The 26,037-nt window shown below is 44.1% G+C and overlaps 3 protein-coding genes across 5 annotated transcripts in view; 1 reads left to right on the top strand and 2 right to left on the bottom strand.

Moving 5' to 3' along the window:
• The window catches only part of rcan2 (regulator of calcineurin 2), an 87,813-nt gene extending 81,830 nt beyond the window's left edge, over positions 1-5,983 (top strand). For all 3 annotated transcript variants that reach the window (XM_076272188.1, XM_076272187.1, XM_076272189.1), the window contains one exon: positions 2,319-5,983. In XM_076272188.1, the coding sequence (XP_076128303.1) occupies positions 2,319-2,473 (155 nt within the window). In that variant the 3' untranslated portion in view covers positions 2,474-5,983. The remainder of the gene's footprint in view (positions 1-2,318) is intronic.
• Positions 5,984-7,011: 1,028 nt separating this feature from the next.
• Positions 7,012-21,990, bottom strand: LOC143109242 (tubulin alpha-4A chain-like). The gene is made up of 6 exons (XM_076271898.1): positions 21,980-21,990; positions 20,144-20,389; positions 10,509-10,560; positions 8,752-8,971; positions 8,465-8,613; positions 7,012-7,989 (listed from the first exon to the last, which is right to left on the bottom strand). The coding sequence occupies exons 1-6, from the start codon at positions 21,988-21,990 to the stop codon at positions 7,012-7,014; spliced, it is 1,656 nt and encodes a 551-aa protein (XP_076128013.1).
• A 1,674-nt stretch (positions 21,991-23,664) lies between these two features.
• The window catches only part of msraa (methionine sulfoxide reductase Aa), an 85,948-nt gene continuing 83,575 nt past the window's right edge, over positions 23,665-26,037 (bottom strand). Inside the window, exon 6 of the mRNA XM_076272082.1 lies at positions 23,665-23,966. Within this exon, the coding sequence (XP_076128197.1) occupies positions 23,802-23,966 (165 nt within the window). The 3' untranslated portion in view covers positions 23,665-23,801. The remainder of the gene's footprint in view (positions 23,967-26,037) is intronic.

Genomic DNA, 26,037 nt, shown 5'->3' with positions numbered 1-26,037 from the left:
TGGTATTAGATGAGCACACTTGGTGTGATGGTGGTGTTTAGCATGTGTGAGTGATGACAGGAGAGGAGAGAAGCGTGCCATGACAGTGAGAGACCAAGACACACACAGAGGCATTGCAGCAGTCTCCCTCGCTCTGTGTGTGTGTGTGTGTGTGTGTGTGTGTGTGGGTTTGGGTGTGTGTGTGGTGATGTCTTTTCAGAATAATTTGGAGCTGCCATGGGGCTTTGGCTTCAAACTTCAATTCAGCTCACAATTCAACTCTCTCCTCAGTAGGCACACATGTATGTTGACACACACACACTCACACACACACACACACACACACACACACAGATAGAGAGAGAGAGAGGGAGAGAGAGACAGTCAAGAGCATCCACCCAGCACAGCTCAAATATTTGCACTTACTCTGTCCTCCAAACCTCAGTACCGCACAGGGTGAGTGTGAATGTGTATGTGCGTGTGTGCACGTGTGTGTATGTGTGTGTGTGTGCAACTGTGTGTGTGTGCACGTGTGTGTGTGTGTGTGTTTTCCAGAGTCTAAGTGAGACACAGAAGGACTAAAGGAATGACAGTGTTGATACTTGCCCTTGTGCAGTGGGCCACAGCTTACTAGCCTCTCGTTGTAGAGTAGGTGAGAAAGAGTATATAAAAGACTGGGAATCACACAATGCATATCTCACACCAATGCGGATCACCTAGATGATTATAAATATATATATATATATATATATATATATATATATATATATATATATATATATATACATATATATATAATGATATAAATGTATAGAGTACCTCATCATTTAAACTTAGAACTTACTTTCAAATTAAATGTGATAAATGTACTTACTTAATGAGTCACAGAGGACCAGGTTGGTTAGTTGGTTGGCTGTGAGAATACACCCTTAGCCAGCATGTAATAGAGATATGTCATCTTGACACTAATTGGAAGAGACCACAGCTTGCCTGGAGAAGGGAAAACCAGAGTGGACCTTGACTGACCCGAACCCCATAGGAACTGCAGCCAGCTCGAATCAACGCTTTAATCACCCCACCCCTACCCCTCCAGGGTGGTCCAAACATGGGGTTCACCACAGTCCTCCTTGGAAGCCTTAAATGCGCGCGCACACACACACACACACACACACACACACACACAGACACACTTCTCTCATCGGTGGTCCTCTGGGTAAAAGCAGAGGGGATGGATTGAGCGTTTGACCTGAACCTCCTGGCTTTTCTCGTGGGATTACTGGTTGTGAGTGGGATTATTGTAAATAATTTCATAACGTCGGCCAGGGGAGGGAGGGATGCTGGATTACATTTGTGTAACAGTGCTCTCTAGAGGCGGTTTGCTCTACCGCATGGCACCAGCAGGACCGCAATGGACTGACTTTGTGCCAATGTCAACAGTTTGTGTGTTGGTTCATCTTCATGGACATTGATTTCCTTAAAGCGTGATAGGAAATCTGTGGTATCTATCGTCCTGTATGCACTCTAATGACATAAGTGACCGTGGTGGAGATGAGAATAGTCAAGGCAAGGACACCGTCCACTTCCGCACAGCTGCGATATTCAGCTGAAATCAGCTCGGTATTCTTGGGAATTTTCCGTACATTGCAGTTGACTCTGTACATCTGGCAATCCTCCAAGGTCTAAAGTCATCCCAGTATGTGAACGAATTGCTGGCCTGACTGCTATGGGGATGAGAACTGTAGCCTAGACATTTTAGGGGGGAACTGAGACGCATGAGGCAGCACCCAACTACGTTCCCCTGACCTGGGTTTAGTGTAAACCTGAGGTCATTGCCCAATCTCTCTCTCCCACTCATGTCCTGTCAGTCCTCATTGTCTTGTCAAATAAAAGCAAAAAGCCTTAAACACGTACTTAGAGAGATATAATATTAAAAGCGGAGTCACCATTACTTGGTTTTGCATGTTCTGCATCATGTGTGTTTTGAGATTGCATTTAGAAATCATGCTCACAATATGTAGGCATTTCTCAAAGTACGATGTCCGCTTCGACATCACCAGTGCTGTTACAAGGCAGTTGTGACGTCAAGACGAAATGGACTATTTTGGGTTGACAAAGCCGCCCACGTAAGGCTGCTGTTAAAAGCCCAGTGTCTGAGTGCTGTGTGATTATGTCCCGGAATGTTTGAGTCATCATCATATCCAAAGCATCTATTAAAAACTGAAAACGCCAGGGTGGAATAAATAGATACTGACTAGTCTCTCTCTCTACTTCCCTTCTCTGTGTCCCTCCTTTCCTCTTTCCATCCCTCCCTCCCTCTGTCTTTGTCCCTCTTTCTTTAGGAGAGAAGTTTGAGCTGCATGCCGGCACAGAGTCCACCCCCAGTGTGGTCGTCCACGTGTGCGACAGCGACATAGAAGAGGAGGAGGAACCAAAGAACTGCCCCAAGCCAAAAATCATCCAGACCCGGCGCCCGGACCTGCCCGTCTCCCACTGAACTCTCAGCCCCCCGCCACCCCTGCAACTTCCACCCCCCCACTACCACCCATCACCCTCTCACCCCTGCAACGTCCACCCTCTCTACCCCACCCCCCCCCACTACCACCCATCACCCTCTCACCCCTGCAACATCCACTCTCTCTACCCCGCATCACCCCTCACCGCCACCAAGCCAGCACATCTCTCCTCAGGCACTCACCTTGGGAGGAATCAACAGATCTTCATCACCAACATACCCCCCCCCCCCCCCCCCCATCCCACCCCACCCCACACACACACACACCCAAGAATGGCCCCAGAAAAAGCCCCTTCCACACACACCCTTGGTCCAGCCCTGGACAATGGTCTACTCTAGTTGAGAGTAGTCGGAAGAGATCCGCTCTCTGTTCCTCATCTGATACACAGCTGTTCATGTTATCATCACAGAAGTTCTTTTTTTTTATTTGCTTTCTTTTTGTTTTTATTTTGTATTTTGACAAAAAGCCAGAACTCTCACTCTCTCTTTCTAACTTTAACTCTACCACTTTCCCCTCCTACCTTCTGTCCACTCTATGTCCATATCTGTTTCTCTGTCTCATACTCCTGGTTCACTCAAGGGTACCCAGATTTCACCTCATCACAAGTCGTCATTGAGTTCTCATTGACAACAGCAAATTGGGGTACGCAGGGAGTTACAGTAAGTAGAGGAAAGATAGGAACAAATCTGATGTAAAGGTGTTTAGATTTGACACTCTGATTTAATTGAAAGGGATATATCAGCACAACACACACAGCAATACATTAATATTGAGCCAGAATTACAGTCTGTAGCAAAAGCAAATGAGCTAGCTATGTGTGCATTAGCTTGTGTTGCTTTCTCACTCTCCTGTTCCTGACAGATTAACCGTGAGGTTGTAATACTTCTTGAAAGCCAATAGGTGGCAGCATGCATCTGATTTAACCTGATTGCTCACTATCAAATTGGTTCCTTGTCTTTGACGCATGCTTGTGTCAGAAGCCTATTGGTCTACCATAACAAACATGTCTGCCCAAGAATACCATGTCATGTAGCTCTGGGATGGTCGTTACTGGCTTGGCCTCAAAGTGGTGGTCTAGAAATGCGATGGCCTGCGTGTGTTACATGTGACTGTCCTAAGGGCTCATTACAGTAGATGTTTGCAATTCCAGGCCCTGCTATCTTCTTGATGGGTATAGTGGCTACTCGGCTAGCCAGGGATCAGCTCATTCAACATTCACTCTCACAAAATCTACTTAATGTTGAAGAACATAATCATTATTGTGTCATGTAAGCCCAAGATGATTTGGTAAGGTTCATTCATTGCAATACTGCTGACCACAATAGGGGTTCGAATAATGCCAATGCATGCAGGGGTCTTATAATTTTTTCTGAATCATATTGGGGTCTGTTTGCTGCGTTTTGAATGATTTTTAGAATTTTAATTAGATTCAAAACGTAATACTTCTGAGGGTGACAAGACCTGGTGTGGCACTTCAAGTAAATTGATCTGATATTTCTAGATGTCATTTTTATCTCCTCAATGTGAATTTCTCTCTTGCTCTGTACTTGTCTTGTTCCTTAAAGATCTGTTTAAGGTGTGTAAGAATAAAATAGACATTTCTTTCGCCTGTACATACAGGCGAGCATAATTCCATAGGATGAAGTGAAAAGCCAACTGATTCTGTTAGATGTGGAAAGAGTGTCTGTAGGCTAATGCATGGTTACATCATTTGTTACAACTGTTGTACATCTCGCCATTCTTTGTGTGCCTCCGTAGAGTGCAAGAAAGATAAAAAAAGAACTTGTTTTGTAAAAACAACAAAAAAGAGCTAAGGGGGATGCATGACCATAAAGATATACCATCCATTTAAGCCTGTATCATTTTAGTGAGCTACACAAATCCTCCAAGTGCTATTACAGTCTTTGAGAAAGAGGGTCTGCAGACTAACTCAAACAGCTTTATTCCCCCTTCATTCAGTGTCTTTTTGGCGTGCCTGGTTCATGTTTTTCTTTTTTTGGCTTAATCTGAATACATATTGATCCAATCACCCCTTTGCAAAGCCATACTTTTAGCATCACTTTATTTCACAACAGATAATCCATCACTTGGAAAAACAATAACTGCAGTTATGGGACAAACAGTTGCAGTTACACTGCAGTTTTTCAGGTTCAGTGCATTACAATGCAGTTTCATATCCAAAATACTGCATTATTGTCTTCATGAAATTACTTAACAACTGCAGTTTTGACACTAGAAAAACTTAACAACTGATAAACTGCTGTTATTTTTTGTAAGGAATAAATTATAATGAAAGTTTGGTTCTAATGTAATAGGTCCTGTCTTAGGTCCAGGGGTCACTGTGTAGCACTGTGCTGTCTCCTTACTGTGAAGTAACAGCTCTTTGGGTCGTAATGCTATATGTGCCGTTCTCATAAGGACTCCAAATTCATCACACACTAAAAAAGAAGCCTCAGACTTCACTCCACACATGTGCTGTTTATATCCCACTGTAATGACCTTCAGTCATAAGACATCACGTGTAACGGGTTACCTCACACCATACGCCCGCCCTTGTAAAATAGACATATTGGTGTTTTTAGTTCCCTGGACATTGCTGAGGTGTTGAATGTAAATGGATTGTGTTACAGACTGTAGGTTGGAATGTTCAAACAGTTAGTTGTTTGTTTGTTTGTTTGTTTTGTTTTGTGTTCAGTGGATCAATTTGTCAGTCGAATCAAATACATATGTGATGAAAATGAAAGTGATGGCTCCCCATTAGCTTGGGAAGGGAGTAGGGTACGTTTAGGTGGAGGCTGTATAGTCCTCTCTCTCTCTTTTTCTTTCTCTCTATCTATTCATTTCTCTCTGGGATGTTCATATCCTGGGTATCCTCCCTATGCTCAGTAGGGTCATTACGCACAGAACATGACACTTGAGATGGTACAGGACCCAAGGTCACACATCAACTTCCTGCATGTGTCGCATGTCAATCTCTTGCGTGCGTAATCCAACATGGCCACTCTTTTTGTCCCCCTCTCCAATCCAGGCTTTTCAACTCACTAGTTTCGAGTAGTTTCTAGATCCATGTCTCAAACATGCACACATCAGCTGCTTTCCTCAGCATTCTCGATCATTTCTTTGTACACCCTGTATTTTGAGCTGTTCGTGCCGGTGTGCATATTGTTAAGACGTCCAGACCTTCTTTCCTCAGTTTTCTCCCTTTTCTTTCTTTTTTTGGGAAAAGAAACAATATTCTCTGTGTTCTTTTTGAGAGTCTGGTTGGGAATTAGTGTCACTGACTTTGAGAAACAATATCTGTAATGTGTATACTCGTGCAAGACCATTGATGTACCTTTCATCTACATGTACAATCTGCCTGCCTACACTAAAGAAAACATATCTGTATATATTAATCAATACTATTTTTACTGCATTTTTGTACAAATATTCATGGTAGCCATGTACAAGTAGTCAAACTGAATCTACAGTAGTATTAAAAAAAGAGTTTGGTTTTAGACTGGTATTCTTTGTGGTTTTTCTCTTCCCGTTCTGATAAGCAGCCAGCTATCTAAGGTCTCAGAGAACAGTTTGAGCAATATCATTAAAAATATGAATTCATAAAAGCCCATAACCTTACAAAGGAGCATTGAATTTTCTGAAAACATTGTACACTATTCCCTTTTCATTTCCTTGTTCTCACTAGGAACGGTTCATGTATCACACAAACATCTGTGTAGGCCTATATAATATCAGCCATTTCTAATGAGAAGAAAACCTATATATCATTTTGCAGTTCAGTGTATGTAACGTCACTTTTCCAATTTGCTAGTAAAAGCTCGGGGCAACAAGAGGAATATTCAAAAATTAAAATCTGAGGATTGAGGCGTGAAATTGCAACATGAATTGGCCAACCTCTGCAAACTCCCATTCCTATGCTAAGCAGCACAAGCGCTCAGTCTCTGCAATTCCAGTTTGCCTGGAGTCATTACTTCACATCTCCGTTTCATTGGCAGAAGCCCAAGAAGAGTCCAATGCAGTCAGTTTTTCCCCACCCAAAGCATCTTTGGCAGCACCTCAAATCAACGAGTTGTCAATCACATGCATGACATACTAGTGTGGACCATTTGGGTGAAACATTCCAGAGGAGAAACTCGTCAGAACGGAGGATGGAACTGGTGTAATGTAGTAAAACCAAATCAGTGTTTAAAGTGTAAGGAATGAAGACATTGAATTAGACCTATAGTTTGTACCATGGAAATGTATATGTGCACACACACTCACACTATGTTGATCATGACCCTCAACCAGATTAAATTGCATTTTATCAGTTGCTGAGTGACATTTGAATGAGTTGGTCATATTCAAAATTGCAGTAGTATTAAAACGTGCAGTGGTATTTTTTTCCCCAACGCTGTATATGTAACCCTTAGAGTTGAAGAATTGTTTGTATTACTTCAAGGGGACAAAGATTCTCAGACAACCTACAACCTTTTTTAATGCCCAGATTTATTAGTTAACCAAAACATACAAATACACATTAGTACTCTTCTTCCTCCTCTTCACCATCCTCTGCTGAGTCTGCCCCAACTTCCTCATAGTCCTTCTCCAGTGCAGCTATGTCTTCTCTGGCCTCACTGAACTCCCCCTCTTCCATGCCCTCACCCACATACCAGTGCACAAAGGCCCTCTTGGCATACATCAGGTCAAACTTATGGTCCAGGCGAGCCCAGGCCTCGGCGATGGCAGTCGTGTTACTCAGCATACACACGGCCCTCTGCACCTTGGCCAAGTCACCTCCTGGCACCACCGTTGGCGGCTGGTAGTTGATGCCCACCTTGAAGCCGGTGGGGCACCAGTCCACAAACTGAATGGATCGGCGGGTCTTGATAGCAGCAATGGCGGCGTTGACATCTTTGGGTACTACATCCCCACGGTACAGCACGCAGCAGGCCATGTACTTACCACGCCTTGGGTCACACTTCACCATCTGATTTGCTGGCTCAAAACAAGCATTTGTGATCTCGGGCACAGAGAGTTGCTCATGGTAAGCCCTCTCTGCAGAGATTATTGGTGAGTAGGTGACTAGGGGGAAGTGAATGCGGGGGTAGGGAACAAGGTTAGTTTGGAACTCAGTAAGATCCACATTCAGAGCCCCATCAAAGCGTAGAGATGCAGTGATAGACGAGACAATCTGGGCAATGAGGCGATTCAGATTGGTGTAGGAGGGACGCTCAATGTCAAGGTTGCGCTTGCAAATATCAAAAATGGCCTCGTTGTCCACCATGAAGGCACAGTCAGAGTGCTCTAGAGTGGTGTGGGTCGTGAGGATTGAGTTGTAGGGCTCCACTACAGCAGTGGACACCTGGGGAGCAGGGTACACCGAGAACTCCAGCTTGGACTTCTTGCCGTAGTCCACAGACAGACGCTCCATCAGCAGGGAGGTGAAGCCAGAGCCAGTGCCTCCTCCAAAGCTGTGGAAGATGAGGAATCCCTGGAGACCCGAGCACTGGTCTGACTGAGAGACAGAAACAACTTCAAGGTCACATCATGCAACATTATTGGTTGCTATGAACTCTGAATAACATCCAAAAGGTTACACAAACAAAAGGGCAGCTGCTGGTTTTCTGGAGCAAACTTGAAAACAATCAGGAGGCACACCCTCTAATGACTCAAATAATCCAACCCCTTGTAGACATAAACACCTGTTCAGCCTTGAGCCTGATCATACCCCAGACATAAGTTTACATCCATGAGGACATTAGCACACTTCTACCCTACACATACATCATAAATCCTCAGAACCTCATCCCCTTCACTACAGCCAAACTAGAGGTAGTATGCAACCACAAGCAGGCCTACAATACAATACACTGAATTGGTCACAGAATCACCAAGAAACATAGCAATATTTAAGATGCTATAGGTAAAGAAGGCTAACACTTCCCAATCTTTGAAAAGTTGAGTAAGAAACTGTTAACCTGGTCACCTACCATTTTACGAATCCTGTCCAGGACCGGATCCACAATTTCCTTTCCAATGGTGTAGTGACCACGAGCGTAGTTGTTGGCTGCATCCTCTTTACCAGTAATCAGCTGCTCCGGGTGGTACAGCTGATGGTAGGACCCATTACGGATCTCATCTGTCAGGAATCATCAGCCTTTCACAAACAGCCTTTCACAAACAGCCTTTCACAAGTCAGCCCTTCACAAACGGTTTACGGTGACCCAAAGGCCAAAATCAAAATGATCATTTGATATAGGGACTAATGTTTACTCACCTATAACAGATGGTTCCAAATCAAGAAATATTGACCTAGGAACATACTTCCCAGCACCAGTCTCACTAAAAAAGGTGCCAAATGAGGAGTCCAGTAGAGTTTTGGCGTCACCAGGAACTGTTCCATCCGGGCGGATACCATGTTCCAAGCAGTACAATTCCCAACACGAGTTTCCAATCTGCACACCAGCTTGGCCAACATGGATAGAAATACACTCCCTCTGTAAAATGATCAGAACAAATAAATAAAACCAGTCATCAGAAAAGCCTTACCAATCATCCAAGTCAAGCAGTAAGCCAAGTTAAGTAAAATAGAGGCACTTACCATTCTTGAAATGGTAGATGTAAAAATCTGTCCAAACGGCAAAGTCCGCTAAACACCCATTCACCAAATAATCAATAAACACTTGAGTTAAGCTTCTTTGATTAAGAAAAGCTCCTCGAAGGACATGATGAAACATTCAAATATTAAAAAGAAAAGCAGTTAAATCTCTGTCACCTTACCTGCTCTGTGAAACACCATGAACTCCCACCTCTAGGTCTGTGTGATATAGTGATGGCAGGCGTGGCTTCCAATTAGCACCTCTTGTTCAACGTCTGATAAACCAATTTCACAGGTGTCCGGCCTCACTGATGTTCATGATACCTTAACTGGCAGGGTAAAACATTTTCCTGTTTTTCCAATGGACTGTGCTGTTCCAGAAGAAGTTGATTTACACAATAGAGCTCTGAAGTTCGCCTACAAAAAAGAACCAAAATGCCCATATTTGCCCATATAAGGAGATCTGGTTGTTAATTGAAGCTACCTATGGCAAGTTGCATTGCAAGTTAGCTCTGGGGTAGCAAAAATCTAAGTGTGCCGCCTTCACGCACCGGAGATCACAGTATCCACTCGAAGGCAGAGGACAAAAGTGTGTTCAGGAATACGTCTGCATTTCAGACTTTTTCATCCCTGCGAGAGGTTAACAGGTGCGATAATTCAAACTCCCAATGTTTTCCCATAGGAAAAATTGCCAGATACCAGATGTCAAAGATGGCAGCTTTTTTGTAGGCAAACTTCAGAGGTATATGGCTACATCTTGTGAAATGGGCTAATTGGCTAATTATTTTATCTTTCCAAGACTCACTTACACAGTTATTGAGATTATGCTGCCATGCACACAGGATACAGGTATTTTGGTGCATTCAGGTGACCTGGGAATATTAGGGAATGCAAGCGTTCATTGTGGTTTGCCGTCAGGATGTGTGAAAAACATGAACGCCACAACGCTTGGGAAAGAAGGATTAGGCCTATGCAGCTTTCAAGTGACAAAAACGGCAAAAAAAAAAGTTTACATTACAATTGTTGGACAGGAAGATCTAGCCTGGAAACCAGACTCTCCGACTTCGCAGAGAGTCTGTAGCATGGGGAATTGTGTTATTTTAGGAACGCTTCATATAGATTTTTGCAACTGGTGTTTTTTACTTGCTAGGACCCCATTGAATACAAAACAACCTGTTTCCAATTTTTTTCTTCATTTTCAGTGCCAAAATTCAAGATGGCAGACAATATATGCGGAAAAATAATATAAAGGCTTAAAGTGGTCAACTTTTTGATAAATATACACCTAATAAGGTAGACAAGTGAGATACAGACTATTTTCAAAAGATGTATTGCATCATTTGCCAAAAAAATTGGAGAAAAAATGGAAAAAAACATACAACAAAACATTGTCAACAACAAAACATTGTCATTGTCACTTAAGTATTTATCCTCACCACTGTCACTGTCTTTTTAATATTGGTGTACATCTCCTCAGAGCCTTCACACCTGCAAAGTTGCGTGAATGGTAAGTTGTTACTCTTGCAAGAACACCTTATACTGCATTGGCTGGCAAGACAACACTTCACAGGTTCCACAACAGCCTCTGGTGCTGGTGGAAGTTTTCACAGAACAGGAGCCTTTCTTGAATTTCCCCTTGGGGATCAATAAAGTATCTATCTATCTATCTAGCCCATTGCCCATCAACAATTTGTCTCCATCCCAGTGATAGTGAGTCAAGAATCTTTGGAGCAGGCACTGTATCTTGTGCCCAAACATTTTCTTGCCTGTGTGCTCTCAGAATTTCAATTTAATTTCAGTTATAGAGCGTCAAAACATTACACATGTCTCATGTTGCTTTACAGTGTTAAACATTCAGACAGAGCCCATGAGTAACAGGGGCGAGGAAAAACTCCCAAGAATGGGAGAAGCATATAGGATGAAACCTCAAGCAGATCCACGACTCAAGGGCCTGACCCATCTGCCTGGGGTCAGTTACAGGACAGTAAGGTCTATATACAGAGAATAGAACATGGTATTTAGAGCCACCTGAGGTATATGTTACAAAGTGGTTGGATGGTTACATAACCAGTATGATAATGCATGAATCCTATTTAGTGTTAAGTTCAAATAGTCCAGTGTAGGGGATGAATTGTCCATAGGAATTAGGAGTTGTCATCAGGCAAATAGTGGGTCGCTAGGCTGCGCGGGCAGGAATCCGAGCATGGGGACAGCAATAGGCGATGGTAGGGCAATCATAGGGATGGGATTTCCCTAGTTCCTGAGTTTTTCCACTCCCTGGTTGGGTTTTAGAGTTTTAAACATGTTCCACCGAAGGGCTTTAGCTGTTTGAAAACCATGTTTTGAGGAGCTGACACACAAATTTCTCACATCCAGCTAACACGTCTGGAGATGGATGAGGACCTACTACAAGCCTACAAAGTGTGTTAATGACACCATCATGACTTGATTGACTTGAAACAGAAACCTTTCCTTTCCCACGGGATAAACGGTAAATGGCGGGACAAACGGTTGACTTTCAATTTCCTGATAGGATAGAATAGGATACCCGATAGGTCCACCGACGCTATACACGATGTGATTGCCCTGAGCGAAGTTTGGTTTTTCCACCTCACAAGCCAACGGAGAGTTGCTAGACTACCCTGACTGCAAATTACATTTGTTGCCGCTAGGGTGCGTCAAGATTTCTAGGCTGTATCTTTTGTTGACGTTCTCCAGTGCCCATGATAATGAGACTGTCTTTGTTGATGTCTGGTACCCTGCGAAGGGCAAGCACCAAGACATCTGTGTGACCTGTAGATATATGGGGTTTTGCCTAAATTACTTACTGCTACTGCCACCTTTGTGTGTGTGAACTGTGACTGGCAGTTTACATAGTTCAACAGCTTTATGACCAAGGTAGAGGATGAGGTTGGCTTTGGTTTCCTTCGATCCCAGAAAAGCTTTAAAGTCTTTGGTGTAGAGTCTTGTATTTTGTATCCCTTATCATGTGCTTTTCCCATTGTATGGACCTGTTTCGTCCTGTCTTTCATGGAGTTTGTGATGGTATAGTTGTTAAATAATAAGTATATGTCATTGTAGCCTCGTGCCTTACTTTCAACATTTTCAAAGAAGCATTCTGCCAGATCTTGGCAACAGTTTATGTCACTTTTCCTGACAACCATCTCCTGCACAACAGCCATGCCATCTATTAAGATGCTATCCAATGTGTGTGTTAATTGCACTGAGCTACTCTCTGTAGATTGTTCAGAGGATGCTGTTTCTGAAACCAGTCACAATTCATGGATTAAGGCAGACTTAGCTGTAGTGGGCAGCATTAGGCTTGCATATAATCAACAAATTCATATGTTCCCACAATTTCCTGCAAGTCCTGTTAACAGAATTATTGAAGACCAAAGAGCTCATTGTGGACTTCAGGAAGTCTAAAGCTAGCACACACACACATTCTCATCAATGGGACTGAAGTGGAGTGTATCACCAGCTTCAGATTTCTGGGTGTCCACATCTCTTGGACCTCTCTTGGACCCTCAACACCTCTACCCTGATCAAGAAGGCTTACCAGCATCTCTTCTATCTGAGGAGGCTAAAGAAGGTCCACCGACCTCCTCATGGTATGGCAACTGCTCTGCCCACAACCGAAAAGCACTGCAGATGGTGGTGAAAACTGCCCAACGCATTCCTTACTCCCCTCCATTGAGGCCATCCAGGGCAAGCGATGCTTGCATAAGGCGCACAGCAGGTTCAGAGGAAGCTTCTTGGCAACCTTGACAGGGACAACAAGGGGGAAGACGCCCCCCCCCCCCCCCCCCCCATGTATGTTGTTCATACATTGTTCACATTACATAGCCATATTTATTCTGCTCTTATAAGGTAAATGCTAATACACTGCACATACAGTATATATATTACTCTAAACCTCTATACTTTATATAAATCAGCTGTATTCTACTGTCTACACTGCACTATATTTCTTGACCTGTCTATGCACCACCTGTGTATACTTTGTATATCACATTGCACTTTTCTCCTTTTGTGCACTTCTGGTTAGACGCAAACCACATTTCGTTGTCTTCATACTTGTACTCTAATGACAATAAAGTTGAATCTAATCTACTCTAATCTAATCTATTGGGGTGCAGTGCAGAACATTACTTTAATTCAAATGATTATTAGGTTATGTGAAGAAAACTTTTAAATCAGTCAATGTGTTTTTCCGGGTATGCCAATAAATAGCATAATGGTGGTTACCACACTGGTTGATAATCATGACATCTCATGTCACCCATGGTCATATGTATTACCTAAGTCATTCAATTTTATTAGAAAATGTATGTATATAATTATAATACCTAACACATATCCATTCAAAATGTTTAAAAAGGCGATTATTTGCATTTGATATATCCGCCATCTTGGACCTGTGCAGTCCGGGAAAAAATTGGAAACGGGTAATTTTGCAAACTATAAGGTCTGAAGAAGTGAAAAAAATATCTATATGAAATGTTCCAAACACCTTTTTTTGCCAAATATCGCCCTGCACTACTGGCCAAGATCCATAGGCATATAGGGCTGTCACTTTACGTTCGAAAATCGATTGCACAAGTTTCGAAAACTAAAATAAGGAATCGATTTTAACCAAATATGTACACTATTAATTCTAAACGAATTAAACAAATAAAAAGGATAGATGTAACAAAATTCACAAACAAGAATATAAGAATATAAAATAATTCCGAGTAAGCATTGCGAAAGCTAAAAAGAAAATTCCCACCAATTTTACGCACCGGAAACAGCTGTTTCAATCAGCTGCTGTGCTGCTCGTGTTTTGCCAAAAAATGGAGGACAACGCGATCAACCTGTGCGACATGAGAGAGACGAGTGATAGGAGGAGTTCGATGTGGAAGTACTTCGGATTTTTGGTATATCAAACTATGGAGAAGAACAAAAGTGGTAGGCTATGCAAACTGTGCAAACGAGTTCTACTTAGGCGAAATTTGTTTGAAATTTCTAATCGTAAACACAGACACAGCTACGTTGAAGCCTGCAGCAGTACTGCAGGCAGGAAACTTCATGCCAATAAATCATCAGAATTATTGCTGGCTTGCGCCTACAAGCGCCCTCTTTACCATTCGTCCTAATGCCTTTTAGTTGTTTGTGAATTGGCCTATATTTGCGTTGAAAATGGAAACGTCTTTAGACATGAAAAATCGATTTTACAATCGATTCAATGAACACTTATGTCTCAAAAATCGAACAGGATTTTTTCACAAAAGTGACAGCCTCCTCTACATACTTTTTCACAAAAGTGACAGCCTCCTCTACATACTTGCTGCACACTGCCCCCCCCCCCCCCCCCCCCCCCCCCAATACACAGCACATTGTCTCATGAGGAAGCTTCTCCAACACACATATTGCACACTGCCCTCTCCCCACATATACAGCACACTATACCGTTTCTCCCTTGTCATCCCCCAACACACACACCAAGACCCCTGGCAGTTGGGTTAGCCCCTTGAGCCGTGGATCTGCCCAAGGTTTCTTCCTTGGTAAGGGAGTTTTTCCTTGCCCCTGTTGCTCTTGGGTGCTCCTTGTTGGTGCCCCCCCAATCCCAATCCTCCCCCACCTTTCTTATGCATCCCTTGCCACTTAATCTACTAAACCCCTCTTCTACTGAACTTTTTACCCCCACCTCCCCCCCAGACATAATTTCACTGCATTTCTTACTTCCAGTAACTATATGCATGTGACAATAAACTTCTTTGTATACTTGTATCCTTGTTTGATATTATCGCAAGTCTTTCTAGTTGTGGCTCATGCAAATAGTGACGTGAACTATGAAATCCAATAGTGACACCTCTCCAACACCAAACAGGAAGGGGCAAAGTAGGCGACAGCTGTAGCCTACAGTGGGCAGTGCTTCGACTTGGCCAGCTTCACTCGCGGTCCACGCGTGGGATCACGCGGTATCACGCGACTTTAATTTGTATTTTCCCAGTGAGACGCTGCAACAACCCAAACAACCGGTAGATGGCTCAAGTGAGAAGAGTGTCTCGTAAAAAGAAATGGAGCCTGGAAAACCCTACACAGACTTCACTACAGACTTTAGCAGACTGGTTTAGAAATAGTTTAATATCCAGAAATATGCCTGCCCTGCCCTAATAAAGAAATATTTGGTTAACTGCGAGTGAATCCCGTTTGCAGCCGTAGAAGAAACGCAGGACAAATTAAACATTCTGGTTTTCTCCGAGTGCAACGATGATAGACAGACATCATTTGGACAAAATATAGAGCATATTAACCTCCGTTGCTCAGCCAAATGCCTTCCTGTTACGTCCTGTTATCAAGGAGTTACAGGCGATAAACGATTTTTTAAGGTCACAAGTTTACTTCATTAGCGGTTTATTTTTTTTATTATTAAAGAGTGTTTTTCATTTAAAGGTTTGACTTCGTGCTTATTCAGTAGAGCATTTAGTGCTCTTCCCAATCCCAGACGTTCACATTGCATGTTTGTTTGTAATGGATGCAACCGCGAGATAGGCTATGCGTTTGACGGCAATGAGTTGTGAACGGACATGAACCAAGACATATAGCCCAGCAGCAATCCAGGGACTGTTCGTTATTTATTGAAGGGACCACCGGAGGAATTTTGAGTGCTTCAGTCAAAAATTCCATGACCCTCCCTTGCCTGCTAGAAATTGTTCAATGACCCTCTGACAGAATTGTTAAAGACATGACCCTCCCCTTGCCAATTGTTGCATGTCTTCCGCCCGCGCTGCTTTGCGCCACAGCCACACACTGTGATAACGTTCTTAAATCAATCTTTCGTGAGCTTGCATGCTACCAGTCCTTCCTTTTCAAATGTGTTGCGCCTGTTTGCACAATTTCACAAATAATCATGTGATTAATAATATGACAAATAATCCCTGTGCATGGGGACCGAAACAATGCATGCCAACTTTTTCCGTGTTTATCACGTATTTTAACTTTCCCCCGCTGTCTTGCCGTAGAATAGGCTATCCCAGATTTTAATACTCTCATAACAACCCTGCCATCGGGCCTGTCTCTGTGTTGCCCTGTTGCTACCCCTTGCCCTTCCAACGAAACAGATGTCTTCGAATCATCGTTTTCCTTACTTGAATGTCATAAACATACAACTTTATGCAGCAGAATTACGCATAGGCTACTTGGAACATAACACATTTGACAAAGGACAGATGTATCGTAACACCCCCAATTATTACCACTTTTGTTCAGAAATTCTAAAACAACGATGTTTTTTAACACTTCAAAATAACATTTGCTAAATTAACCTTACATTTTTCAGTAGCCATAGGTGTGTAGATTTGAACAAAATCTGGTTTGGTTCTTAACGGCACATGAACGGTTAGACCGAGAATTCTTGTCGTGAAATTAAAATTCCACTGGAGCTCCAAGCGGTTGTGTACACGCAGCCTTACAACACTGTTTACAGCTCTTTTAGTCACGGTAAAATGTCATTTTTGGTACATAGCTAATTTAGATACACCTATGGTGTGGGTGGTTGCGTCTCTTTAGGAGTCCGCTGTCTTGGTTTGTATAGTAATGGATATAAGTGACACGTACACGCAAGACGGTGGAAATACGGGACCGACGGTAGGGGGAGTTCCGATATGTTGGTAGTGACAAAATATTAACTTTCAGTGTTTTAAGATGTCTTTGTCATGGGGAAGTGTTTTTCCCCATGCATTTATTCTAGGCTACTGTCAGTGACTGCCGTGAGAGAAGCGGGTTCTGTGTTTCGTTCATGTCTGTGACTGACGCGAGAGAAGCGGTGTCTGTGTTGTGTTGCATTGCGTTGCGTTAATTTATTTTCATTGGGCATACCCTGCCGTGCCGTCCACAGCTCTTCAGTTCTGAATCTTGGAAGCTTGCAAGCTGAAGCTTGGCCTCACAGATGCGCTCGTGCCTTAGATCAGGGGTCCCCAACCTTTTACGTACCATGGACCGGTTTGATTCCCATTTTTTTTTTCACGGACCGTCGGGGGGGGGGGGGACATGGAGTTCCATGTTCCATATGTGTTGTGCATGCATTACTTGAAAAGAACTAGCTCCAGTTATGTATGATCAGTGAAGGTAACGAACTCTTAAAAACGTGAAAAACGTGAACTTGAAGAAGTGAAAATGGAACAATATGAACTATGAAAATTTAACAACTTGAAGCTACATCTATCAAGTGTGAACATGCTTAACAAAATATGGGAACAAAACATGGGAACTAAACGTGCATTACGAATATAATCAGTGAGAGCCCTGTGCTTGTTGCGCAATTTGGTTTTAGTTGCAGTCATTGCAGAAAACCCGGCCTCGCATAGATACGTGGTGGGAAATGGTAGCAACGTTTTCAGCGCTTTTACGGCTATCTCGGGATATTCTGCTTTGGTTTTGATCCAAAAACCCGCCAGAGAGGTTTCCTCATACACACTTTTAAGACCACCTTTTGCATTTGCATTTGCAATTTCGATCAACTGCTCTTCCTCCTGCGCTGACATGTTAGGACTATTCGGGATATTGACAAATGGGTTGCGGACCCACTCATTGGTTTGCCGTGGATCTTTGGAGGATGGGAAGTAGCCTAACGCTCAAACTCATTTGAAAGCGCAACAAGGTGATCGCGCACCAGCTGCAAGGGAAAGGGCCCTGCCTCAGTCTCTCCCAAAACCCCCACTACTGTTTGGAACATATCAAATACACCCCGTCCCCATTCGTCCCCACAAATCAAGCTTGGCTTTAAATGCATGCAACACCTAGTAGTTGTACAAACAGTGGCCACTCCTTGCAAGGCTGATGTATAAAAATTCACTCATGTGCGCATCACTGCAAATAGACACATCCCTTTGGCCATCCTTCCCTCCCTCTCTCTCTCCTTCTCTCTCCTCTCCCTTAACTCTATCTTTCTCCATCTCCTCTCTCTCTCTCTCTCTCTCTCTCTCTCTCCTTCTCTCTCTCCTCTCCCTTAACTCTATCTTTCTCCATCTCCTCTCTCTCTCTCTCCCTCTCTCTCTCCTTCTCTCCTCTCCCTTAACTCTATCTTTCTCCATCTCCTCTCTCTCTCTCTCTCTCTCTCAAACGAGAGAAAAATGCTTTGATCCCGGCCTCCCCTCACCGTGGCTGTCTTTCAGCGTGATCGCAGCGAGCCGTCCAGATAGATGTAAACACAGCGCTGGCTTGTAGATGTAGCCCAGAGTCGATGCCTTGTTGTACCTCGTCATTAATAATACACAGTGGGACTGGACTGGGCTGGAGAGGCCTGCTGATTGATGGCGGTTGCGTCAGCAGCATCACCTTAGAAACCGCCTCACCACACGAGAGAGGAATAATAACGGCAATCAGCAGCCGATAAGAGGACCAGAAAAGACAGGGTGATGGAGGGGGAGAAAGATTGAGAGAGAGAGAGAGGGGAAAACAAATGGATAGGAATGGCTCAGGGAGTGAAACAGAGACATTCAGAAATTGATGCACTTGAAAAGAACAGTATTTTACAAGAAATTAAAGAACAGTATTTCACTGGAGACAAAAGAGTCTCTGTTGCTGCTGTAAGACCATGTAAAGGTTGAGGAATATGTCAAGTGCAGAATTCCATAGGCATTCAGTCAAAAACAGTTAATGATGGCGAAATGGTTGTGATTTAATGTTTATACCTGTACCTATAAACATTAAGGTATACTATAATCATAACCATAAGATGGAATTCCTATAGTAAGGTCAGTTAGTAGTACCCAGTCATTTAAGCAAGAGGATGTCCACTAAGCTTTGGTAATGAAACGGTATCTAACTGACTACTATGTTCTCTTTATGTGTGCTGAGGTTTTTAATAGTGATTCATTTTGGAAGCAACTGAAAGACTCAATCAGAAACCAGTCTTCAAGCGCCCCCTGGTGGATGTAGAGAAACAAATAATTTGAACACAGCAGTGGACTGGTCATTGGTACACAGGGACAAATCCCAGCGGACTGCAGCATCTGTGGGCTGGTGGAGCATCTGATTCAATAATAGGTTCTTAAAACTCCTGTGTCCTGCAGGGTCCAGGGCCAATGTGTATGTATTTTGAACACAGCCCTCAGAACATATAAGCAGCGCTTATTTAAAGGTGCTCTAAGCAATGTTGGGTAACTTCTTCTTTTAAATCACTGCATTTCTTTGTGTATATTTATTTCTTTCAGGGTCATGGACCTCATAGATACACTTGTTCATCTTCATAACGCATTACCCAGAATCACCATCGGATGGCAGTCATGTTCTTCTGTACTCTGTAGGAAAACAAAATGAAACACTTTAGAGTATGCATGTGTCCCTTTGTGCTCTTCTTAACAACACTTCTGGTTGTATTAAATCAACAATTACTAGTAATTAAATTATGACAATATATGTGTGTTTGTGTGTGTGTGTGTTTGTGCGCGCGCATGTGTTTTAGAGCAGGGGTTCTGAAATTTTGTTTGGTTCCAAGGACCCCCTGTGGGGGAGAAAATTTTTCGAGGACCCCCTCATAATCGTAAAAATTAAGCATATACCATTTCTGAAGTTGTGGCCAGGTCCACAATCCTGTGTTTCCTGGCAAGTGAGTAACTTGATCTGTCTTTTGTCAACTTTAGATTTTGCATCACTTGACAACAGGGTCTGACTCAATTGTTTCTCCACATTAATCAGCGAGCTAGTTGTCAAATAAACCATCTAAGCAGCCGTAGGAATGGTTCTTTGTTAAACGATTCCAAATAAATGTTAATGTGGGTGGGAGCAAATAGACACAATTTACTTGTTTTATGGGTGAAAAGGGTCATCATCTGTAGATATGACTTCATCATTTAAAGCAAATTATTTTGCGGACCCGTTGGCTATGTGTTGCGGACCCCACTGTTTTAGAGGATAAAACAAAACATCTAGTGCCTAGGAGACACTATTTCTAGCAAGGTGTGCGCCTCTGTAAGGAAGGGGTAAGACGGCTGTACGTGTCTTATGAAATAATGTCTGGGGCTGAATGACTATTTTAAAAAGCAAGTATGAGGTTGTGCGTGTGTGTGTGTGAGAAGCACGACACCGGTGCGGGTGCCCCCGGTCACTGGTGGCCATCCGGCGAGCAGCTTGTGCGTCAGCGACTGCCTCCTGGTCCGGCGGTGGTCCCCGTGTGTCGGCCCGGCTGCTCCCGCCGGCCTCCGAGGCCCCCGCTTCCTGTGCGCCAGAACCCGCCCCGGCGAGGAGCACTCCCATTGGCCAGGGCCAGGGCGCGTGGGGCGGGAGCCACCTGCTCCAAGGATTAGCGTTGGCTAGCCCGGCCGACAGATGCCTGTGGCATCAGAGAGGGCCCCGCCCAAAGCTCACACAGGCACACGCACATATGCACACACACATGAAGAACGGCAGCAAAACACCACATATAGGGGTCCCCTGAACAAGACACTAATACCATCACCACATAACAGTCTGGGGAATATTAGTCTCCTGTAGTGTGTATAAGTTATGGGCTACTGCAGGACCTCACAAAACAAAGAGTGTGTGTATGTGTGTGTGTAATTACTGTGCAGCAGTACTTGTGGATGAGTTTGTTGCTGGGTTACATCATTTCTCTAGCTTTGGCTTTAAAATGAGATTGAAGAAGCATGGTGGAGGGTGGGGCTTTTCAACAAACACACACTTGTTTGAACGCTTGTAAACGGTTACGTGGGATATATCACTCACAAGGATATACACCTGTGCATTGTAAATACTTTGTATTTCTTGTACACTTTGATTGGCTGACATAGATCAAGGTATAGTTTCTGTATCAGTGTTTCAGAGGCATAAGCGAGATGGAATACGCCCCAGCTGAGTATGTTGTTTGATATTTCGACTGCTGAGGGTGAAACTGTTTCGGCGGCCGAAGACGCAGAGTTGTGAAGCTAACACTCTTGGTATGCAGCCGGGCGGCTCTGCTTGAGGAGGGGCGGATGAGGGCACTCTCTCCTGCTGACCATGAGGGTGGGCTTGTGTGTTCATTACGAATGCCAACACCAGCAGCACTTAGATGATGATTGCGCGTCGATTTCATCATGAGAAAGCAGCTCTCCATTAAGCAGAACTGTCAGCAGTAACTCTCTGAGTTTCTGGAGTGCACACAGCACAGGATTGCTTTTCTCTCCGCACGCCTTGAAGGCACAATGAAATAGACAAATTGATCTGAGGCCCTGTCAATACGCACACACATACACACAAAGCACGTTATCTTACATACCCCAACACTCCCGATCAACACTTGAAATTTGTTGCCGAATCGGAATGGACTCAAAAATTGGCTGCATTTGCGGCACTGTTTCCAAGGAGCATTGTTTTAATAATGACAACCAGTGCCCCTTCCGTTTTAACTGGGACATGCAAGCATGCCATTATGAGTGAAGCGCCCTCCAAAAGGACTCCGTGGATGGGTTTTGAAAAGCTAAGAGTACTGCCAGAAACCTACAGAGGCAAATAGCCCGGGTATTGTTATTCAGCAGGGCACTCCAGTGGAGTGGCTCCGTCCGTGCTAACAGTAGGCCTGTGCATTTAGTGCTATGATACGAGGATATTGCATAAGTCCCTCTCTGCACGGGTAGAGTTGGGCAAACTGGCCTCGGTTAACTCACTCCACAGAGTGGGCATCTATTAGAGAGGCCGCTGGGTTTTTTTTTCTTTTCTCAGGTGGACGGTAATGGACACAGTGCAGTACAGGAAGGGTTTGCTCTACTGTGTGGGTGCACGTGTAGGTGATCTGTACCTGTGTGGGCGTAGAGTGTGTGCTGGTTAATGTGATCCCACAGCTGTAAGCAGTGTAGGTGTTGGTATTTAGGTGTGTGGCGGTGTGTGTGTAGGTGTATGTGTCTGTGCATGTGTGTGTGGGTGTGTGTGTGCTCCCCCATCTTACCCCTGCCCCATCCTGCCCTTGGAACGCAATCAGTTTGGAAGGCATAGGCGTATGTGTGTGTTCATGTGTGTGTGAGTCTGTGTCTTTGACTGAATCGGGATTTGCACGCACAAGCCTTTTTCATGCACGTACACACACACACACACACACACACACACACACACACACAACCGTGTTTTTCATGAGCGTGCACACACAAGCGTTTTTCCTCTCGATGAGATGAAGTGTGCATCGCTGCTGTTGAGAGTCGAGAAGGAGAGATGGAGGGAGAGAGGGAGGAAGAGAGGGAGGGAGAGAGGGAGAGAGAGAGGGAGGAAGAGAGGGAGGGAGAGAGGGAGCAATCAGTTGTGTGTGTCGGGTGCCTGTTGGGAGATGGTGAGGGGAAAAGAGAGCGAGCGAGAGAGAGAGCGAGAGTGTGTGTGTGTGTGTGTGTGTGTGTGTGTGTGTGTGTGTGTGTGTGTGTGTGAGTGTATCGGCTGCCTGGATGAGAGAAGAGGTGGCCTCACACAGTTGGTGGAGGACAGATGGGGGAGGAACAGATATGTGTTCTGCCAGTCCAGACAGGTGGAGATGGAGAGAGAGAAAGAGCAAGAGAAAGAAAGAAAGAATGACAGAGAGAGGAGAGCGAGAGAGGGAGGAAGAGAAGGACAAAGACATACAAGAAGCCATAGCCTCCACAAGCACACAAGAGAGACACAGTTTGAATGTGTCAGCCATTGTGACACGCTGGCAGTAATGATTGCTTGTGCCTCCATCATGTGTGTGTGTGTGTGTGTGTGTGTGTGTGTGTGTGCGTGCGTGCGTGCGTGCGTGCGTGCCTCCTGTGTGGAGAGGAGAAACATGTACAGAGTGACCCCAGTAACCCCCAAAAGAGCAGCAGAGGGATCTCTGGCTCCAGAGCATCTTTGTTGCTATGATGCAATCTCGTCTCATGTGCGCGCAAAGTCGCAAAGGACTGGATGAGACTACTAGAGTTATTTGAGCACATTTGTGTGTAGTGTGTGTTTTTGGTGTGTGCTCATGAAGTCGTGTGCACCTATCAGTTACTCTGTGTGTGTGTGTGTGTGTGTGTGTGTGTGTGTGTGTGTTCAGTTAGTGTACACTGCCCATATGCCCCGTAGTCCTTGTGTGTCTCTGAGGCTGATGGCAAACAGCACAGGGCCTGGCACTGAGGCTGACCTCCTGCTGGGAATGTTTGCCTATGCGATCCACACATATGCACACACACACATGAAATATACACATGCATGTAATATACACATGCTCTTCTCTGTTATGTACACGTACACGTACACACACGCACACACACACACACACACACACACGCACACACACACACACACACGCGAGCGCGCCGCTCACACATTATGCTCCTACAGACAAACATATCCATTCTGTGACTCAAAGACAGACAGAGACACACGCTCATGCACAATCACCCCACATTCACACACACAGACACACACACACAGACACACACAAACAGACAAACGCAGACACACACACACACACACACACACACACAATGATTGATAATGAGTCAGAGGGTAACTAGGACAGACCCCCAGGCTGTAACTGCAGAGCACCACAGAGTGAGCATAGTCACATGAACACCAGAGTTCCACACACACACACACACAACCAACCAAATATCAAATAACATAAAATTCACGCATGAAACTAAATAAAAGCGTATTAACAAGTATCCTTTATTATTACAATACTCATCATAGCAGAAATGCACAATACTCATATTCACTGAAATGCTTTCATGTGCATCATTAAGGCAACTCTCTCTAAAAACTAGCCAGTGGAACCCAATCTAAGAGCGCACTCCTATTGGGCAGGTCACCCCAGTGCCGGCCAGTCCGCAGTAGCCTTCGGGGTTCTTGCTGAGGTACTGCTGATGGTAGTCCTCGGCGTAGTAGAACTCTTTGGCCTCGGCTATCTCCGTGGTGATGGCCCCAAAGCCGTCCTCCGATAACTCCTGCCGGGAGAGAGGACATTATTAAGACCAAGTGTCCTGATGGCAAGAGCGTTTACAAAACATGACAACGATTTCCTTTAATACTTCAAACATGTACATAGTCTGATGCAATGTCAGATTTTAATTAATACTTTTAATTTATTCTTTAAAGTTGAGCTGCCTCTTGAGCACAAGGAATTTCTTTATTTATAATTCCTTTTATGAGTACATGACAATAAACTACTTGATGGGGCTCCATTTGTGACTGTTGATTTGGTCACTGTTGTTTTGTTGAGTTGCCCTCTTGCATGCTGACCATGACATGACCCTGAGTGTGGCACAGAACAATCAAAATGAAGGGTGAGGGTATCAATACGTGCCACAAAAAGAACTGAAGAAAGGTAAAAAGAGAGGAGAGAAAGAGAGAAAGGGAGAAAGAGAGAGAGTAAAGGAGAAAGTGGAGAGAGAGAGAAAGGGAGAAAAAGAGGAGAGAGAGAAGAGAGAAAGGGAGAGAGGTTGGATGTTAATGGCCATGATGGAAAAATAATAGAGAGAGAAGTGAGACGACGAGAGATTTCCACATATCCCTCTCTCTTTTCTCTCTTTCCACATATCCCTCTCTCTTTTCTCTCTTTCCACATATCCCACTCTTTTCTCTCTTTCCCCATATCCCTCTCTCTTTTCTCTTTCCACATATCCCACTCTCTTTTCTCTCTTTCCCCATATCCCTCTCTCTTTTCTCTTTCCACATATCCCACTCTCTTTTCTCTCTTTCCCCATATCCCTCTCTCTTTTCTCTTTCCACATATCCCTCTCTTTTCTCTCTTTCCACATATCCCTCTCTCTTTTCTCTCTTTCCCCATATCCCTCTCTCTTTTCTCTTTCCACATATCCCTCTCTTTTCTCTCTTTCCACATATCCCTCTCTCTTTTCTCTTTCCACATATCCCTCTCTTTTCTCTCTTTCCACATATCCCTCTCTCTTTTCTCTTTCCACATATCCCTCTCTTTTCTCTCTTTCCACATATCCCTCTCTCTTTTCTCTTTCCACATATCCCTCTCTCTTTTCTCTCTTTCCCCATATCCCTCTCTCTTTTCTCTTTCCACATATCCCTCTCTTTTCTCTCTTTCCACATATCCCTCTCTCTTTTCTCTCTTTCCACATATCCCTCTCTTTTCTCTTTCCACATATCCCTCTCTCTTTTCTCTTTCCACATATCCCTCTCTTTTCTCTCTTTCCACATATCCCACTCTCTTTTCTCTCTTTCCACATATCCCACTCTCTTTTCTCTCTTTCCACATATCCCTCTCTCTTTTCTCTCTTTCCACATATCCCTCTCTCTTTTCTCTTTCCACATATCCCTCTCTCTTTTCTCTCTTTCCCCATATCCCTCTCTCTTTTCTCTCTTTCCACATATCCCTCTCTCTTTTCTCTCTTTCCACATATCCCTCTCTCTTTTCTCTCTTTCCACATATCCCTCTCTCTTTTCTCTCTTTCCACATATCCCTCTCTCTTTTCTCTCTTTCCACATATCCCTCTCTCTTTTCTCTCTTTCCACATATCCCACTCTCTTTTCTCTCTTTCCCCATATCCCTCTCTCTTTTCTCTCTTTCCACATATCCCTCTCTCTTTTCTCTCTTTCCACATATCCCTCTCTTTTCTCTCTTTCCACATATCTCCCATATGCACCTCTTTTCTCTCTTTTCTCCTTTTCTCTTCTCTCTTTTCCCCTTTCCTCCCTCCCTCTCCATCTCTCTCTCTCTCCCCCATCCCCCATCATAAAATACATTTTGACAGTTTGGGGTCAGGGCACTAACAAATACACACACACACACACACACACATTTTCTCTCCGCTCTCTCAGGCACCCGTAGAGGGTAGGTGTGGTGGAGGGGAGTGTGTGTGTGTGTCTGTGTGTGTGTGTGTGTGTGTGGTGAGGGGGTATGAGGTGTAGATGAGCTGCGTCGGGTCCCGTCTCCAGAGTCCTTTTCCACGTGGCGCCACCTGTCTTATGTTTCATGGATGCCGGCGTGGCATGGTGTGGTGTGGTGTCATGTGGTGTGGTGTGGCGTGGTGTGCTGTGGCGTGGCGT

The sequence above is a fragment of the Alosa pseudoharengus genome, unplaced genomic scaffold, assembly GCF_046254945.1.
Source record: "Alosa pseudoharengus isolate Yale_2024_CS ecotype anadromous, Long Island Sound unplaced genomic scaffold, YU_APseudo_1.1 YU_APseudo_1.1_scf_7, whole genome shotgun sequence".
NCBI classification, from domain to species: domain Eukaryota; kingdom Metazoa; phylum Chordata; class Actinopteri; order Clupeiformes; family Clupeidae; genus Alosa; species Alosa pseudoharengus.
The sequence above is the reverse complement of the archived record's forward strand: the minus strand, read 5'-3'. Positions and strand labels throughout refer to the sequence as shown.

Excerpts from the sequence above, each read along its gene's own strand:
- LOC143109242 (XM_076271898.1), bottom strand. Across the intron at positions 8,972-10,508 it reads TTAAAAAGACAGTGACAGTG|AGGGAGTGTATTTCTATCCA; the intron begins GTGAGGATAAAT and ends ATCATTTTACAG. Across the intron at positions 8,614-8,751 it reads TTTGGAACCATCTGTTATAG|ATGAGATCCGTAATGGGTCC; the intron begins GTGAGTAAACAT and ends GATTCCTGACAG.